The sequence below is a fragment of the Geotrypetes seraphini genome, chromosome 5, assembly GCF_902459505.1.
Source record: "Geotrypetes seraphini chromosome 5, aGeoSer1.1, whole genome shotgun sequence".
Taxonomy (NCBI): Eukaryota; Metazoa; Chordata; class Amphibia; order Gymnophiona; family Dermophiidae; genus Geotrypetes; species Geotrypetes seraphini.
The window spans coordinates 249,074,803-249,094,302 of NC_047088.1; the positions used below are offsets into that span (position 1 = coordinate 249,074,803).

General features: G+C 43.9%; 1 protein-coding gene across 1 annotated transcript in view; it reads left to right on the top strand.

Annotated features, from left to right (window-relative positions):
* Positions 1-12,394, top strand: part of ADCY5 (adenylate cyclase 5) — a 477,676-nt gene extending 465,282 nt beyond the window's left edge. Inside the window, 1 exon segment of the mRNA XM_033944132.1 lies at positions 9,034-12,394. Within this exon segment, the coding sequence (XP_033800023.1) occupies positions 9,034-9,162 (129 nt within the window). The 3' untranslated portion in view covers positions 9,163-12,394.
* The last annotated feature ends 7,106 nt before the right edge of the window (positions 12,395-19,500 follow it).

Consider the following 19,500-nt stretch of genomic DNA (forward strand, 5'->3'; position numbering starts at 1 on the left):
AATAAAATTTAAAATATTGTGTGGACCTTCACTAGGGTCTCAAACTAAATCATGCAAAATTTTTCAGCTGGATCTCTCTTGGTTTGAGAGTTACAGGTAGTCGGATTTCCCCGGACAGGTCCAGGCATCCGGACGGCTTTTCAAAACTCAGAACTTTGTCCGGGTTTTGAAAAGCTGGTGAGATCGGGGCCAAAGAGACGAGATTTGTGTTGGGCTGGGTTTGGGGGGGCAGAACGGTGTGGGGTAGGGAGCGGTGTGGGGTGGGGTGGACCAGGGGGCAGAACAGGGCGGGGCCACGGGTCCTCTTTTACCAGATGTAAAATCTGGTAACCCTAGTTACAGGCAGCTGAATGGAGATCACACTTTGCATAACACAAAATAGCCACTTTGTCCCGGTGCTGCAGCCCAACAAAACCAGTCAGGGGACAGAAATTTTTGGGATTAGTACAACGCCTGGTACTAAGTTCCTCTGCAAAGTTTGGAACCGAACATGAGTTTGCCTTCCAGCAAACTATGTGCAAAATGTTACAAGAAGCATTAAGGCCCACTTTGACTCCTCATTGCCCCTGACCTATACTTTGATTTAGGCCAGGGATGTCCAACCTTTTGGCTTCAATGGGCCGCATTAGCCAAAAAAAAATGTTTCTGGGGCCGCACAAATGTGCAAATGCTGCAGCAAGACACAGGAGGGAGCCGGTAAGATGGTAAACACCCGGAGGCAGCAGAGGAAAACACTGCATCGTCCTCGACCGGGGCCGCACAAAATACTTCACGGGGCCGCCTGATTTAGGCCATAACTGGACCAGTAGTCATGGCCTATGACATACATCTAGGATTTGCATGAGAAGGCTTTGCAGCCAACTGGAAACAAAGATATAATGACAAAGATGTTACTTTATTATGCAAATTTTCACCATTTTTGGGGTACAATATCTCAATTGTTTAGTTTTTCTTTTTTTTTTAAATTCTTTATTGATTTTCAAATTTTGACAGTGCAATACAACTATATTAAACATGAGCATTATACATAACGCACTTCAAATACACAAAATTAATCCATTACCAATCCTTTTCTCCCTCCCTTCCTCACATAACTATTACACTGCACATGCATATATTATTGCAATATTATAGATAAATACTTTTAGCAATCCCAAATACCTTTCCCTTCCCCCCACCCCATCCCCCCCTGGATGTGTATGGAATCTGTAAAAAAATTTTACATCTTAACATGTTACTTTATTATGCAAATTTTCACCATTTTTCAGGTACAAATATCTCAATTGTTTAGTTTTTCATTTGTTTTTTTTCTTTTTATGTCTTTTGAAAGGGCATCTTTTTTGCTGCAAAAGCCACCCTGTTTCATCCTGTACTCAGCCTTGCTTTGGTCAGAATTACGGTCCCAGAGACATGCATCACTGGCATGTGCAGATACGCTATGTTATACAGAGCCATCTCTGGCACACTATTGTGTAACATGCAAATGAACTAGAGCAGGGGTCTCAAAGTCCCTCCTCGAGGGCCGCAATCCAGTCGGGTTTTCAGGATTTCCCCAATGAATATGCATTGAAAGCAGTGCATGCAAATAGATCTCATGCATATTCATTGGGGAAATCCTGAAAACCCGACTGGATTGCGGCCCTCAAGGAGGGACTTTGAGACCCTGCTCTGGAAGCACATTGAAGCCAGGGTTACCATATGGCTCCAGAAAAAGGAGGATGGATTGAGACATCCAAGTTTTACTTCCATTGAAAGCAATGGAAGTAAGACCCAGATGTCTCAATCCATCCTCCTTTTTCTGAAGCCATATAGCAAGGGTAGGGAACTCCGGTCCTCGAGAGCCGTATTCCAGTCGGATTTTCAGGATTTCCCTAATGAATATGCATTGAAAGCAGTGCATGCAAATAGATCTCATGCATATTCATTGGGGAAATCCTGAAAACCCGACTGGATTGCGGCCCTTGAGGAGGGACTTTGAGACCCCTGAACTAGAGATGTGACATTTTACAGTGCAGTTAAGCTTTTTGTGCTTACTATGCTTTAAGCTTATGACGCATCTTTGCTCAGATGTATTTTCATAAATTAGTCATCAAAGTTATTGCAAAACTGTTGTACATTAATTACCTTGTGTTGGTCAGTGATGGCTGCGCTACTGCCAAATTCTGTAAAATTGGCAACCCTATCACCTAGGGGCCACTCCCGATAGCCAAGCAAGTTACTAGCCACGAGTTATCAAGCTTTATTTAAGCACATGACAAGAAAAGGCACAGCATAACAGAATTGCTTAAATTGCAAATTTTACAAAAATTCACTTAATGTTTTTTCCTGACTTGCAAATACTTTTGAACATTCCATCAGTAGTTGACAAAGTGGCTTGTAAATAAATGTACTACTTGCCTGATGAAGTTATTGTTGGTCCATCGAGGGTAGCAATAGCTCTTCTGGAACCCAACAGGTGCCTCTATGTGGTGGCAAATAAAATGACCTAGAAGGACCTTGGGGGTGCATACTCTAGGTACTCTAGGTGAATATCCTCCTGGTTGCAAACTGTTGCAGAAGAATGTCAATCACATCTTTCAGCTCTTCCTTCTCTTTCATCAGTGGAGTATAGTGCCCTCTTCAGTTTGTACATAAGAACATAAGAAGTTGCCTCCACTGGGTCAGACCGAGGTCCATCTCGCCCAGCGGTCCGCTCTCGCGGCGGCCCATCAGGTCTGCGACCTGTGAAGTGGTTTCTGACCACATCTATAACCTACCTCAAGTTATATCTGTACCCCTCTATCCCCTTATCCTCCAGGAACCTATCCAAACCCTCCTTGAACCCCTGTACAGAGTTCTGGCCTATCACATTTTCCGGAAGCGCGTTCCATGTGTCCACCACCCTCTGGGTAAAAAAGAACTTCCTAGCATTTGTTCTAAACCTGTCCCCTTTCAATTTCTCCGAGTGACCCCTAGTGCTTGTGGCTCCCCACAGTTTGAAGAATCTGTCCTTATTCACTTTCTCTATGCCCTTAAGGATTTTGAAGGTTTCTATCATGTCCCCTCTAAGTCTCCTCTTCTCCAGGGAGAACAGCCCCAGCATTTTTAACCTGTCAGTGTATGAAAAATTTTCCATACCTTTTATCAGTTTAGTCGCCCTCCTCTGCACTCCCTCGAGTATCGCCATGTCCTTCTTGAGGTACGGCGACCAGTATTGAACACAGTACTCCAGGTGCGGGTGCACCATTGCGCGATACAGCGGCATGATGACTTCCTTCGTCCTGGTTGTGATACCCTTTTTGATGATGCCCAGCATTCTGTTTGCTTTCTTTGAGGCTGTCGCACACTGCGCCGATGGTTTCAGTGATGTGTCGACCATCACCCCCAGGTCCCTTTCAAGGTTACTCACCCCTAGCAGTGTTCCCCCCATTTTGTAGCTGAACATCGGGTTCTTTTTCCCTACATGCATGACCTTGCATTTCTGTACGTTAAAACTCATTTGCCACTTTTTTGCCCAGTCTTCCAGTCTCGTTAGGTCCCTTTGCAGGTCTTCACAGTCTTCTGTGTTTCTAACCCTGCTGCAGAGTTTGGTGTCATCAGCAAATTTGATAACCTCACATTTTGTCCCTGCCTCCAGATCGTTAATAAATATATTGAACAGTAGAGGTCCCAGCACCGACCCCTGTGGAACTCCGCTCGTGACCCATTGCCAGTCTGAGTATTGGCCTTTTACTCCAACCCTCTGTTTCCTGCCTGCCAACCAGTGTTTGATCCATCAGTAGATATCCCCTTGCACCCCATGGTTCCACAGCTTTTTAAGTAGCCGCTCGTGAGGTACCTTGTCGAAGGCTTTTTGGAAGTCAAGGTAAATGATGTCTATGGATTCCCCCTTATCCATCTGGCTGTTTATTCCCTCAAAGAAGTACAGCAAGTTCGTGAGGCATGACCTTCCCTTGCAGAAGCCATGCTGGCTCGCCTTCAGTTGTCCATTGTTTTCTATGTGTTCGCAGATTGTGTCCTTTACCATTGCTTCCATCATCTTCCCTGGAACCGAGGTCAAGCTCACAGGCCTGTAGTTTCCCGGGTCACCCCTTGATCCCTTCTTAAAGATGGGCATGACATTTGCTATTTTCCAGTCCTCTGGGATCTCCCCTGTTTTTAGGGAGAGGTTACATATTTGGCGAAGTGTCTCTGCTATTTCGTTTCTCAGTTCTTTTAGTACCCTTGGGTGGATGCCGTCCGGGCCCGGTAATTTGTCGCTCTTTACTCTGTCTATCTGTCTGAGGACATCCTCTTTGCTTACCTCTAGTTGTACCAGCCTTTCATCGTGTTCTCCGTTTATAATCACCTCGGGTTCCGGAATATTGGATGTGTCCTCTCTGGTGAAGACTGACGAGAAGAATTTGTTTAACCTGTCAGCTATCTCTTTTTCCTCCTTATTCCTTATTCTCTTTTTCCTCCTTATTCCTTGTACCAAAGCAATTTTTATCCCAGGACAAGCAGGCAGGTATTCTCACATAAGGATGACGTCATCTGACGGAGCCCGGATGCGGATGCCTCACAAGCAGACTTGCTTGAAGAAACTCGAAGTTTCGAGTCACCCACACCGCACATGCACAAGTGCCTTCCCGCCCAGCACAGGGCGCGTCTCCTCAGTTCTTAGTTTTCTGTGGAGCTGAGAAGTCCGTCTTCGACTCTCTGCGTTAACTTTGTTACTTGTGCCTTCTTTAACCGCGGTTTGTGTTTATTTTCTTCACGAATCGCTGTTTTTGTCTTTATTTTATTTTCGGTAAAAAAAATAAATACATATTTTTCTTCTTCCGTCCGTTTTTCGGGGCCGGCCGCTTGGCCGTGGCCCGACGACTTCGATCTTGCGGCGGCTGTTTTCACTTCTATGTCCCGGCCTGCTAAGGGCTTCAAGAAGTGTAGCAAGTGTCTATTACAGACCCTCACCGTCGCTGCCTCAAGTGCCTTGGGCCTAAGCATCATCCTAGATTGTGCCTGCCTTGCCAAACACTTCAGCCTCGTGCTTTTAAGCATCGTATCCTGGTGGACAAGCTTTTCGAAATGGATTCTTCTGAACCCTCGACTTCGAAGATGACCTCGACCTCAACTTCCAAGGTGACCTCGGCCTCGACTTCGAAGATGACTTCAGCTTCGACTTCGGCCGATGGTACTCCAGCTTCTACTGCTTCCACCTCGAGCCTCATCAGAACTTTTGCAGCGGCTCTAACTGCATCGACATCTGCTGTATTCCCCTGTTTCCTCAGGTCAGATAGCTCAGCAGACTGTTCCAGCGGTAGTGATTAAAGTGCCTAAGACTACCAAGTCGAAGCCAATCACACTACCCCGAAGGAACCTCGAGCCAAGGCAAGTGGACCGGTTTCAGACACGGATCCATTTTTGCCAGCTTCCTTCCAGACCTTGTTGGAGAAGCACATCGTTCAGTTCCTCACTAACATGGGACCGAAGCTTCTCCCTCTTATCCAGCCTGGGCATGTAGCAGACTCCCACGAGGTCGAGCCGCTTTCCTTGCCTCAGTCTGATCCTCCACACTCTTTGCAGGCTGTTCCTTTCTACAAAATAGCTTTTTTTTTTTTTTTAAATGTTTAACAGATATCACTTCAGAATTAATTGGCAAAATTTGTAACCTGGCCAGCCACCGTTTCCTCTCCAAGCACCAAACTGTCTATATGAAGGAAATGAAAGAGAATTTAAAGGAGGATCATGTCATCATTTTGATGGCCTTTGCCCAGAATTATTCCTTTATTGTTCAGGACGCAGTGCAGGGGTTTCACTCTTTTGTGGTTTACTCTCCAATGTCTCTGTACATGCATGATCAATGACTGCTTGTGCCACGACACGATAGCTGTGGACATGTTTCTGAGAAAGTTCATTGAGCATCCGAAGGACATTTTACCTGATTTAGGGCATATTCACTACTTTAGTGATGGTTCTGCTGCCCAATACAAAAATGTCAAAAAATTTCATTAAACCTTTCCAATCATAATAATGACTTCTGTTACATAAACATAGGGGTCTGTACTCTAGGTGAATAACTGTTGCAGAAGGATGTCAATCGCATCTTTCAGCTCCTCCTCCTCCTAAAGTGCCCTCTTCGGGTTTTCCTTCTGGAAGCAAACTTAGAAGGTGTGTCCTGATCTGCTCTGTTCAGTTTTATTATTTTTGGGTGGTTTGTTATTCCATCTTTTAAGGCTTAGGTAACTACAGTTCCCCAATTTGGGGCTACTCTGCCTGGGAGAGTGTGGTGCAATGGTTAAAGCTACAACCTCAACACCCTGAGGTTGTGGGTTGAAACCTACGCTGCTCCTTGTGACCCTGGGCAAGTCACTTAATCCCTCCATTGCCCCAAGTACATTAGATAGATTGTGAGCCCACTGGGACAGATAGGGAAAAATGCTTGAGTACCTGAATAAATTCATGTAAACCATTCTGAGCCCCCCCCAGGGGGAACAGTATAGAAAATTGAATAAATAATAAGTGTGAAAAGCTTCAGCCTCTGATAACCAGAGCTGGTATTGTGACATCATAATGCCTCATCCCACCAATGCCTAAGAGCCAACCTCATCAGTGATGTCACAATGGCTTGATTGTCCTATACTTTGCTCACTTTTGCTACATTTTGATTTCTAGAGTGGTGCAGTGGTTACAGCTACAGCCTCAGTCAGCACCCTGAGGTTGTGGCTTCAAACCCACAATGCTCCTTGTGACCTTGGGCAAGTCACTTAATCCCCCCATTGCCCCAGGTACATTAGATAGATTGTGAGCCCACTGGGACAGCCAGGGAAAAATGCCTGAGTACCTGAATAAATTCATGTAAACCGTTCTGAGCTTCCCTGGGAGAATAGTATAGAAAATTGAATAAATAAATAAATGAGAGGATAAATAAAGAACATAAGAATAGCCTTACTGGGTCAGATCAATGGTCCATCAAGCCCAGTAGCCCATTCTCACGGTGGCCAATCCAGGTCCCTAGTACCTGGCCAAAACCCAAGGACATTCCATACAGAATCTCAAAGAATAGCAAAATTCCGGAGTCCCAGAGAGTGACAAGATATACAGAATCTCAAAGAATAGCAAAATTCCGGAGTCCCAGAGAGTGACAAGATACTAGAACCCCAAAGAGGAGCAACATTCCATACAAAATCTCAAAGAATAGCAAGATTCCGGAATCCCAGAGAGTAACAAGATTCTAGAACCCCAAAGAGTAGCAACATTCCATACAGAATCTCAAAGAATAGCAAGATTCCGGAATCCCAGAGAGTAACAAGATTCTAGAACCCCAAAGAGTAGCAACATTCCATACAGAATCTCAAAGAATAGCAAAATTCCGGAATCCCAGAGAGTGACAAGATTCTAGAACCCCAAAGATTAGCAACATTCCATACAAAATCTCAAAGAATAGCAAGATTCTGAAATCCCAGAGAGTAACAAGATTCTAGAACCCTAAAGAGTAACATTCTAGAACCCCAAAGAGTAGCAACATTCCATGCTACCGATCCAGAGCAAGCAGTGGCTTGCCCCATGTCCCTCTCAATAACAGATTAAGGACTTTTCTTCCAAGAAATTATCCAAACCTTTCTTAAAACCAGCTATGCTATCCGCTCTTACCACAACCTCTGGCAACGCGTTCCAGAGCTTAACTATTCTATGAGTGAAAAAAAATTTCCTCCTATTGGTTTTAAAAGTATTCCCCTGTAACATCATCGAGTGTCCCCTAGTCTTTGTCATTTTTGACGTAGTGAAAAATCGATCCACTCAGGATTTTGTAGACTTCAATCAAATCTCCCCTCAGTCGTCTCTTTTCCAAGCAGAAGAGCCCTAAGCGTTTTAGTCTTTCCTCATCCGAGAGGAGTTCCATCCCTTTTATCATCTTGGTCGCTCCTCTTTGAACCTTTTCTAGTGCTCCTATATCTTTCTTGAGATAAAGAGACCAGAATTGAACGCAATACTCCAGGTGAGGTCGCACCATGGAGCGATACAGGGGCGTTATAACATTCTTAGTCTTGTTAACCATCCCTGTTTTAATCATTCCCTCAGGATGGGGCAAGGACCAGTCCATCAAGGCAGCCACTGTACCATAAAGGGCTCCTTTACTTTTGTAAATGCAAAATGCGCAAGACAGTTACTCTTTTTTCTTTTCTGTCCGTCAAGGGATGTAAATTTAAGAAATATCACCAACGTCTTTTAGCTTACTAAGCAGCCTCCTGGGATAAAGACTTGAGCTCCTTGATTTTGAATGCTAGTACGTATCAACAGTTTAGGAACCATCTAAAAAACATATTTGTTTACTAGATTTCTGGGCAATTAATATATTCCTCTTGATTGTCTTATTATTTTGTAAACCGCATGGATCATCACAGTTATGTGGTATAGAAGCACGTTTTTATGGTATGTGTTATGTCATGTCTCAACACACTGCTGACATGACATTTTGATATGACATCACAGTTTCTTGCCGAGGTGATATTTTTGCATGTCTAGGCTTGCATGCAGTAAATAACACAGCACAACTTAATGTCCATTTATAAAAGTACATGGCAAACCAAGATGTGTCGTAAGCTTAAAGTATGGTAAGCACAAAAAGCTTAGCTGCATTGCAAAATAACACATCTCCAGCTTATTTGCATGTTACACAATAGGGTGCCAAAGATGGCTCTGTATAACAGCATGTCTGTGCATGCAAATGATGCATGTCTTTGGGACCTTAATTCTGACCAAAGCAAGGCCAGGTCCAAGATGAAACAGGGTGGAACTGTTGTAGCAAAGATGCTCTTTCAAATGACATTAAAAAAATTAAAAACTACCCAATTGAGATATCTGCACCCCAAAATCCTTTCAATAAATTTTACTGTTGCATACTCAGGGTTTAATACAGTGTTAAAATTGGAGTAACACTTTTTATGTCACATAATCCAGTCTCACTATGACCATCAATTTCAAACCTACCGGCTGACCCAAGCAAAGTCAACTGATGCAACCGAGAGAAAGATACCTCTATTCTGCTTTGAGCATTTTCCTTTCTCCCAATAGGTAACTGCAGACCTCCATCAGGTATTAGCAGCCAACAACTATCATCTGGAATGTCGAGGGGTTGTGAAAGTCAAAGGGAAAGGGGAAATGACGACCTACTTTCTAAATGAAGGACCTCCGATGAGTTAGCAGAGAAGGTTTCAGGAGATGCCTATGACAAAGGTCACGGGATAATTGCTTTCCAAGAAAGAACCTACAGCGCGAGGCCGATAAGCATTTGAGAGAGATCTGGAGATGGATTTCTTCAATGCTACTTTCCGAGATAGACACCGCATTGCAAGTCACACTGCCAACAAGCAAGGAGTGAGGAATGACTTTTGGACAACTGCCAAACTGACCAAAGATGTATCTTACATGGAACCAACAGATAAAAACACACAAATGTAATGTTTTTAAATACAAGTTTGGGCTGCTACACAAGACTTAGGAAGATATTTAAGTATTTATTGGAGATGCAAGAAGTTTTTCCCTCAGCGAAGGAATGTATTTTAATTTCAGATCATCAGCTATCTGCTGTGCACCTGTTATTTTATAACGAGCGTGAGCAGGTTGTTTTATAAATTAAAATGGACACTTACTAGTGCTTTACACAAAGGCCTTTAAGAATTATTCTATGAGCACTATTTTTATCTGGAGGACATTTGCCACGAAAATCACCTTTGACTACAGTACTTATCTTGATGCCAACAGCTAAGGGAGCAAAAAAATATGGAAATGGCCAACCTGATCGACAAAGTCACTGTTCTGCAAACACATTAAATCAAAATGTCTTCTGTGCTCTTCATCTTTGATATATATAGCTATATATCAGTTTACATGTTGGGGGAGGGGTGGAGATGTGAACAAGGGACACTTCGAAAAAACAAGACAAAAAAAAATCTGATAATGCGTCATTTTGTATTTTTATTTTGTAATATTGCAACTTGGAGATCTAGAAGATATACCAAATTCTATATTTTGTAAATTATATATATTGAAAGAAAAAACCCAGCTGTGTGTTCTGATGGATAATATGCTATGCTATTGGGTCTCGTTCGGTACCTTCTCTTCTGACCGCAGACTTGGCAGATTTTAGTTGAGCAATACGGGGATAATTTTATAGCCGAGGAGCCCTTTTACTAAGCTGTGTTCCTAATGCAGCTTGTAATGACTTACAACGGGATATACCAAATATGTGCATGCTAACCGCATGCCGCACAGATTTTAAAAACTTGAGGGGGGGGTGTCGGAGGGGTGGAGCTACATTACCATATGCTCACTGATTAGCACAGGAATATCGCATGAGCTCTAACCATTTACAACATGGGCGGTGGTAAATACACAAGCGTTACCTTCTTTAAGGGCAACATTAATGCAACAAATAGTAAAGGTCCATTTAACAACTGCACTAAATATAGCCTTGGGGCCTGATTCTGTAGAGGACGCCCGGTCTCGGCAGCCGCTTAAGAGAATTGCACAGGGGCGTCCTATACAGAATCACGTCTGTCCTAATGGACAGATGCCTAACCCTGCTTAATCACCCTGATTCTCTAACCGGCGTCCATGTCGCAGGCGTCATTTAGAGAATTGCGTTACCGCTGAGCTGATCGCAGCAAAGGAATCTCCCTGCTGCAATCAGCTGGGTGGCAATGAACTCCCCAAACCCCCGCCCCCCCCCCCCCCATATGTTGGCCAGCAGAAGGGATGCAAACCGGCTGTGGGACCCTTCCACACATATCTGCGGCTGCCAGCTTTGCCCCAGAAGTGACATTGGAGAAGGCGAGCCGGCAGCTGCGGGTGTGTATGGGAAGGTCACGCTGGTTTGTTTGAGTTTGCCACTGCTGCTGTTAATTTGGGGAAATAGCAGCAGTGGCACCGGAGGAGTCCTGGTTCTGACTCCACCGGCTGTGTGGTGGGGCTGAATGGCTGCACAGCCTCCTGCTAAAAGGTGTGTGGCAGCTTAGAGGGAACATTGCATTGAGGCTCCCTGCCCAATTATGGTACTGGAACCCAACACTCTGATCCTCCAAAACTTGTCATTTCTTTCTCTACAATGCCGGCAAAATCTGAACTTTCCTCTCTGAACACTCAGCCAAGACCATCATCCACGCTCTTGTCACCTCTCGCAGGTCTTCCACGAAGCCATCTCTCCCCCCTTCAATCAGTTCAGAATTCTGTTGCACAGCTCTTATTTTCCCAGGGTCATTATGCTCACGTCACTCCTCTCCTCAAGTCACTTCACTGGCTCCTTGTCCGGTTCCACATACAGTTCAAACTCCTCATACCTGACCTACAAGTGTATCCACTTTTCAGCTCCTCAGTATCTCTCTCTGTTGGATCAGGCTCCCTGCCCAATTATGGTACTTCAGCCCAACACTCTGATCCACTCCCTCCTGCAGTCTCCCCCCTATAACTTTAGCAGCAAGGCTAGCCGGAGGGATGTCTACTCCTTCTGGCTGGCAGGCCCGCCTCTTCAGAATGGTGGGCCTTCCCCTTCCCGGTACATCCTGGAATGCATCGGGTGGGGGGGGCCTAAGGCCCTGACTGGCCCAGGCGCCTAAGGTCCCGTCCACAGGAGGGGCTTTAGGCACCTGGGCCAACCGGAGTCTTAGGCCTCCTTCTGGGATGCACTCCATTTGGCCAGATACCTAAAGCCATCCCTAAGGTACCGGGGAGGGTCCAAGTGGGTTTTGGGGGGTCATGTGTTCAGAGGGGATTCCAGCAGGAAGGAGTGGGCATCCCTCCTGTCGGGGGTTGTTTTGGGGCTGCTGGCTGACTTGCAGTGGGGTTCAGGGATTCCCTGCTGTGGCCAGTCAGCTGATCGTGGCAGGCAGATTTCCTTCCCGCGACCAGTTTAGCGGCCATGTTTGTTGGAAATGTAGGCCGGCATTTTGCCGGCTTACGTTTCAGGTGCCTAGGGCTGCTTAAGCTCGCCTAAGGCTACAAAACCACACCCAGCCTTGGCCAAGCTTAAGCATCTCTAGGCGCCTCCTCACACCCGCGACAGTTACCTACAGTGTAGGCCTGCCTCAAGTTGGGCATTTTTCCCCCCCCCCCCCCCCCGAAAATGTGCACCCCGATTGGCTGGTTAGACAGCGGTAGGACGCCTACTGCTGCCTACAATCGAGACACCGTTTATAGAACTTGGCCTTTAGTGCACAGGAAAAACCCGTACAAAGGCATGCTGAGGCCACTGCTTTTTTACACGGTTTAGTAAAAAGATCATTAAATGCACACATAGATAAAACGTGCCTAATTTTCCTTAAGCAGGTATTGAAAATTTTCAAAACCAAAAATCTATATAAAGGGTTTTTTTTACTAAGGCGTGCTAGCCGTTTTAGCGTGTGCCAAATGCTAACGCGTCCACTGTAGTCTATGTGCTAAAATGGCTAACGCGCCTTACGGCCTCTTTTACAAAGCCGTGTGGCAACAGCCTCGAAGCCCTTTAAATCTCTATGGGCCTCGGGGCCATTAGCGCAGTGCAGCCACTAGCGCGGCTTTGTAAAAGAGGCCGGTAGTAAAAGAACCCCATAGAGCAGGGGTGTCAAAGTCGGTCCTTGAGGGCCGCAATCCAGTCGGGTTTTCAGGATTTCCCCAATGCATATGCATGAGATCTATTTGTATGCACTGCTTTCATTGTATGCTATTAGATCTCATGCATATTCATTGAGGAAATCCTGAAACCCCGACTGGATTGCAGCCCTTGAGGAGGGACTTTGACACCCCTGGTCTATGGGCTTTGGAAATAAGCCGGATGCAAAAACTTGATGGGCTGAGGCCCTTTTCTGCCGTCATTTTCTATGTTTCATATATTGTTGGGTTGTTTTCTTCTTGTTGTTGTTGGGGTTTTTTTTTGTTTTTTGGGGGGAGAAGGTTAGCAATGGTTATGCAAAGTTGAAACACGCTGATTCCTTGTCTATTCCCTTAAGACAGGGGTACCAAAGTCCCTCCTCGAGGGCCGCAATCCAGTCGGGTTTTCAGGATTTCCCCAATGAATATGCATGAGATCTTTGTGCATGCACTGCTTTCGATGCATATTCATTGGGGAAATCCTGAAAACCCGACTGGATTGCGGCCCTCGAGGACCGACTTTGACACCTGTGCCATAGACAGATAGTGGTTGACAATCAAAAATATAAACTAGCAAACCACTGTGAACATATAAATGCCATTACTGCTGAAAATAACAAGAGTTTAAAGATCTGGGGTAGGAAAAGCCTCAGAATCATAGGGAAGCTCTTATTTGGTGCTTATGAACACCCTCAAATGTTTCCTCCCTTCCAGTCATTAGCAAAAAAACCTCCCCAAAACACTTTTTTTCACTGTTTCAGTTATACAGCAGACTTTATAGCAAAATTAATTTTTAAAAAATGGGTGAACACTCAGCCATTACTTAATTTAAATGCAATCCCTTTTCAACTCTTAGCTTAACAGTTCCCATAGCATTCACAACACTTGCAGCAATCCAAAATACTCAGACGCTGCAACGTTTCGCAGCTCACGGAAGCCTCTGCGTCAGGGAAAATGATCCTCACTGCCGTTTTTCGGTTCAAAATTGCAAAAAAAAAAAAAAAAAATCATTACTAAATATGTCGCAAGCTGGAATGCTTATATTATTCCACACTCACTCGCTCTTCAGCAATGCACGGCGTTCTCACGTAACTACAGCAGCCTGAGCTATAAAACACTTTCGGGGCGGTTCTTTTTTTTTTTTTTTTTAATAAATCTTTATTTAAATTTTTCAAATAAACAACAATTATGTTTAAAGGCAATATACGATATTAATACATCCAATATTAGTAATCATAATTCAAAACAAAGATAATACAAAATAAATCCATTTTCATTATTGGAAATATATTGACAAAAAGAAGTAACCCATACTTTTTATTTAACATAGTCCTCAATAAAGGAGGAAAGAGACTAAGAAAAGGAAATTCTTCCAGGAAAGATCACATATTAAAGTTTTACAGGAAATGAAGTGAGAACCGATGGTTAATAAAAGAAAAAGGACTTGAGTTACACCGAAGTCATTATGGTGCAAATGAAACACCTTTACCCTCTAAAAAGAAACGTAGCTGCTGAGAATCATAAAAGATATATCTATTGTTTTGAAATACAACAAAACACTTACAAGGGAATCTTAACTGAAAAGAGGCTCCTAATGAAACAACTTTATCCCTATATGCAAGAAATTCTTTCCTTCTAGTCTGAGTCCATTTTGAAACGTCCGGATATATATATATATTCTTTCTCCCAAAAAGGAAACTTAAATTTAAAACTCCTAGGGAATTATTTAAAGATTTCCTGGTTTCTACATTAAAAATCACGGAAATGAATATACCACCTTTGCAGAAGATTTATTACTTAAAAAGGACATTAAAGGAGTCTGAAACAACTACTGAACAAGATTTAACAACTCTTTTGGAATCATCAAATCTTGAACTGTCCGGACGAGCTACATGGATAGTATCCCTGGTATTTTATCAGGATAAAGAAATGATTTCGGGGCGGTTCTTGACCAATCCTACCCAATTACAGAAGCGTCTACAATAGGGGTCCTGTCAGTTCAATCAGACGCACAAACCAATCATAGTTCACTAAAAAGTGTTGCCATTCAATATTTAAAGCCCTTTGGCTCTATTGACTCTAATAAAAATATCCTGGCTGAGCCAAAAGTTGGTGATAATTACCCCCTCTTGGACCACAACATAAGCAATCAATAATAGCAGCTTTGAAATTGTATGTGCTAGTTCTGTAACCGGTGCCTAATGTAAGTCAACTAGATAAGCGCCTATCTAAATTGAATACAACAAGCTCAATTAAGCTTTTTAATCGGCAATAATTGAAACGTAGGCGCCTATCAAGAAAGAGCGATTCTGGAACACGGCGCCTCTAAAAATTTAGGCGGCCTTCAAAAACATAGGCGCTATGCATGTAAGGCGTGGGCGTGGCTTCGTTAGGCGCCTTGTTACAGAATCGCCGCTCTTAAGCGTGCTTAAGCGCTCGCATGGCCGCCTAACGTTTTGTTGTGCTTAGAGCTGGCCTAATTATTGGGCGCCTCCAAAATCGTTACCGCTCAGCATGATTCACTAAACATCCATTTTACTTGAATCGCGCTGAATTTTTGGGCGCTTCTTATAGAATTTGCCTCTAGTTGTTTCACTAATGGAGCTTCTACTTTACCCAGCTTAATATTACTTTTCTGTTCAAATTTTCATGGGTTTGTCCTATATAAATCTTATTACAAGGACATCTCAAACAATATATCACTAATTCCGTGTTGCATGAAGTAAAATGTTTTAACCTATAGTTTTTTCTTATCAAATGAGTTTTGAAATATAGAGGTTGTTTCCATCATAAAACCCATTTGGTAAGAGCCACTCGGTCGATGGCCAACTTTACCTTCACATTCAATTGGAGCCTTAAGAATTGGGGAACAGAGAAGCTCCTTTGAGTTTTGATCGCTATAATGGGCTCTCCTTAAAGATATTCCTTCAAATGCTTCCAATGTGTGCTCAGAGCATTGGCTTTCAAAAAGGGGGGGGGGCCTAAGTAATTCACCCATTTTTTTGATAATTTTGCTGTGAAGTTTGCTGTATAATTGAAAATGTGAAAAAAGTGTTTTGGGGAGGTTTTTATGCCTACAATTGAAAAGGAGGTAGCGTTTGAGTGTGTTCATATGCAGCAAGTAAGAGCATTCCTATGATTCTGAGGCTTTTCTTACCCCCATATCTTTAAATTGTTGTTATTTTGAGCAGTGGTGGTGTTAGATGTTTACTGGTTTATGTTTTAAATGTTCAAAACCACCATAAATGCACATACTGTATTTCCATTTTAAAAAGTCACCCTCTGAATTATCATTCTTATTTAGACCTGCTCATGGACAGGAACACATTTCTTAGGTTAATTTAACATTCATGAATACTTTTAGAAGTACAGTAAAACCTTAGTTTGCGAACATAATTCGTTCCGGAAAGTGCTTGTAATTCAAAGCACTCATATATCAAAACCAATTTCCCCATAAGAAATAATGGAAACTCAGCTGATTCGTTCCACAACCCAAAAAATTTAATAGAAAATACTGTACTGTAATACGTTTAGAACAGTCACTACACTCCTGCGTCGGAGAGAGAAGAACCACCGGTTCAGCTGTGACGCGCGTATACAGTGCAAGACCTCGCAGCGTCTTTGGCTCAGTTGTGATGTGTGTATACTGTATGTACTTGTATTGCAAGGCATCGCTCGTTTTATCAAGTTAAAATTTAATAAAACATTTTGCTCGTCTTACAAAACACTTGCAGACCAGGTTACTTGCAATCCAAGGTCTTCCTGTGTACATATAAATGCAAACCCCTCCTTTGCCCCTTTTCAGAGACCATTTCCACTCCAGTACCAGTAAACCTATGCATATAAAGGCTGGACATGCATATTTTATGCATATATCAAAAGCACTGCTTTACACACAGACATGGCTTTTAGGATTGTCCTCGCTATGATCAAAGCACATCAGCAGAATTACTTCCATAACAGACTGATCTACATTAGTGGTCCCCAAGCCTGTCCTGGAGGACCACCAGGCCAGTCGGGTTTTCAGGATAGCCCTAATGAATATGCATGGAGCAGATTTGCATGCCTGGCACCTCCATTATATGCCAATCTCTCTCATGCATATTCATTAGGGCTAGCCTGAAACCCCGACTGGCCTGGTGGTCCTCCAGGACAGGGTTGGGAACAACTGATCTAAATCATTATGAAGAAATGTTTGTGGTTGTGGCTGCCACTTTGAACATCTTACCCCGATCCACTGTTCTCGTTCTGTTGCCATTTGTAGGTGCCAGGCAGGGTTCATCCCTCTCCTATCTTTGTATTTTAAGAAGCACAGAATAATCCAGGGGTGGGTAACCTCAGCCCTCAAGGGTTGCAACCCAGTCAGGTATTCAGGATTTCTCCAATGAATAGGCATAAGATCTTTTTACATACAAATAGATCTCATGTGTATTCATTGGGGAAATCCTAAAAATCCAACTGGGCCGTGGCCCTCGAGACAGCGGCTGCCCACCCTGAAATAATCATTTTACTTCTGTTCCTTATTCTGACCCCCAATTTCCTTTTTAAAAAGATTAGTTTGCACATTACACTTCTCCCTCCGTATTCGCGGTTTCTGTATCTGCGGTTTCACTTATTCGCGATTTTTCGGCTGCTGACTCTGCCCCCCAAAACGTCATCACTAAAGTTTTTTCCTTCTACTGTACATACCGATAAAAAAGTTCATCACCATTACTTTACTGTAACTCTGAAAATCGCTGCTTCCATGTTTTCTCCCACTAATTCGCTGCTTCCATGCTTCCCAATGTGCACTGAGAAAAAACGCTGCTTCCCAGCATCCCTAGAGAGAAAGGCTTCTTCCCAGCATGCGTGAAATTGCTGGTTGGCTGTCCAGAAATCGCTGGCTGCTTATTTCAAAAATCTCAAATAGCAGTTGAAACATTATTTGCGGTTTCAATAGTAAATAATTCAAATCTGATATATTCTAATGACAAAATAGAAATAAAATTATTTTTTCTACCTTTTGTTGTCTCTGGTTTCTGCTTTCATCTTCTTTTCACTCTTTTCCTTCCAGCATCTGCCCGTTCCATCCAATGTCTGCCCTCTCCCCCTTCCATATGTATCTGACTTCTTTCTATGCCCCTCTTCCTTGTCCATCCTCCTCTCTCCTTTTTACATCATTCATTCCAGCTTCACTGCCTTCTTCATTTTTATCTCTCCTACACCAGATCTAGCATCTTTATCCCTCTCTCATTTCTCTGCTGACCCCCTTTCCAGCATCAATGTCTCTCTACTTTCTCATTCCTCTCTCTCCCCTTTCTCTCATCTGATCTCTCCATTCTACCCTGACCCCCTTCACCTCCTGTAATCTCCCTGCCAGCTGTTTCCTTCCTTTTTTCTTTCTCCCTACCCTCCTTCCTTTTTTTCCTTCTCCCTTCCCTCCTCCCTCTATCCAACATTAACTCTCTTCTCATCCCTTTCCATCCTCCCTCCCAGCAGCATCTCTCCTTCTTCTCCCTTCCCTCCTCCCTCTATCCAACATTAACTCTCTTCCCGTCCCTTTCCCTCCTCCCCTCCCAGCAGCATCTCTCCTTTTTCTCCCTTCCCTCCTCCCTCTATCCAACAGTAACTCTCTTCCCATCCCTTTCCCTCCTCCCCTCCCAGCATCTCTCCTTCTTCTCCCTTCCCTCCTCCCTCTATCCAACAGTAACTCTCTTCCCATCCCTTTCCCTCCTTCTTCTCCCTTCCCTCCTCCCTCTATCCAATAGTAACTCTCTTCCCATACCTTTCCCTCCTCCCCTCCCAGCAGCATCTCTCCTTCTTCTCCCTTCCCTCCTCCCTCTATCCAACATTAACTCTCTTCCCATACCTTTCCCTCCTCCCCTCCCAGCAGCATCTCTCCTTCTAACTCCCTACAAGTCCAGTAACAGCTCTCCCTTTTCCAGACCTTCCCAGCCTCCTACAGTGGCTTCCTCCTCTTCCAGCAACTCTCGGTACTTGCCTGCAGGAAGTTGCCGGTAAATCACTTCCCTGGCAAATTGGAGAGCTGGTGGGAGGGGAGGCAGCCAATGTGAAGGCTCCCCAGGATCTTGTTCGCACACGCTGACCATCTCCCTCCACCTGCACCTGAATCTGCAGCTCTCTCCGGTCTAATCGCAACTTCCCTGCGGCCCTCTTCAGCAACTCGGCAGGGGTGGCGATCAAGACACGCTGCCGACGTCGGGACCTTCACTCTCTGAGTCCTGCCTATTTTGTTTCAACTTCCTGTTTCCGAACAGGCGAGACTCAGAGAGGGAAGGCCCCGACGTTGGCAGCCTATCTTGATCGCCTGAGGCTGGGAGGAACATTAGTCGGGAGGAACCGCAGTCGGCAGGAAATTTAACTGCCGACTTGATCTCGCCGGCCCTGCGCGGACCAGCGGTTGAAGAACTGTGATCTAGAATATAGATTCCTATGGCCTTTGCTACAGAACTGGGGTTAACAGTAAAATAACATGCCTTAACAGTAGCCTACACTGCTAACTCCCCTCCTTAATTAAAGGAAAAAAGAAAGGCCTTTATAATTCAAAATCCCTGCTTTATGTAATAAAAGTGAGCCAAGTACAGGACAAACAAGATATTGTGACATCACTGGACTCATAGGCAATGGTAAAATGAGGCCTAATGACATCACAATATTAACTCTATTAACAGACTAAAGCTCTTCACACTAAGGTCATCATCAATGTGGACTCACGCTAAGATGTATTATTGTACCACTGTCGTACTGTTTTCGGACAGGGCCCATTTTATGCAGCGAGATCTAGTTTTTAATAAATGAGGTTAGCAGTAAAAATTACACATCTTAACAGTAGCCAATGTTGATAACCTCCCTCGTAGTAGTATTTGGGGTTTATATTAAGTATTCAATCACAGCAGATTAGAAAAGGCCTTGAATAAA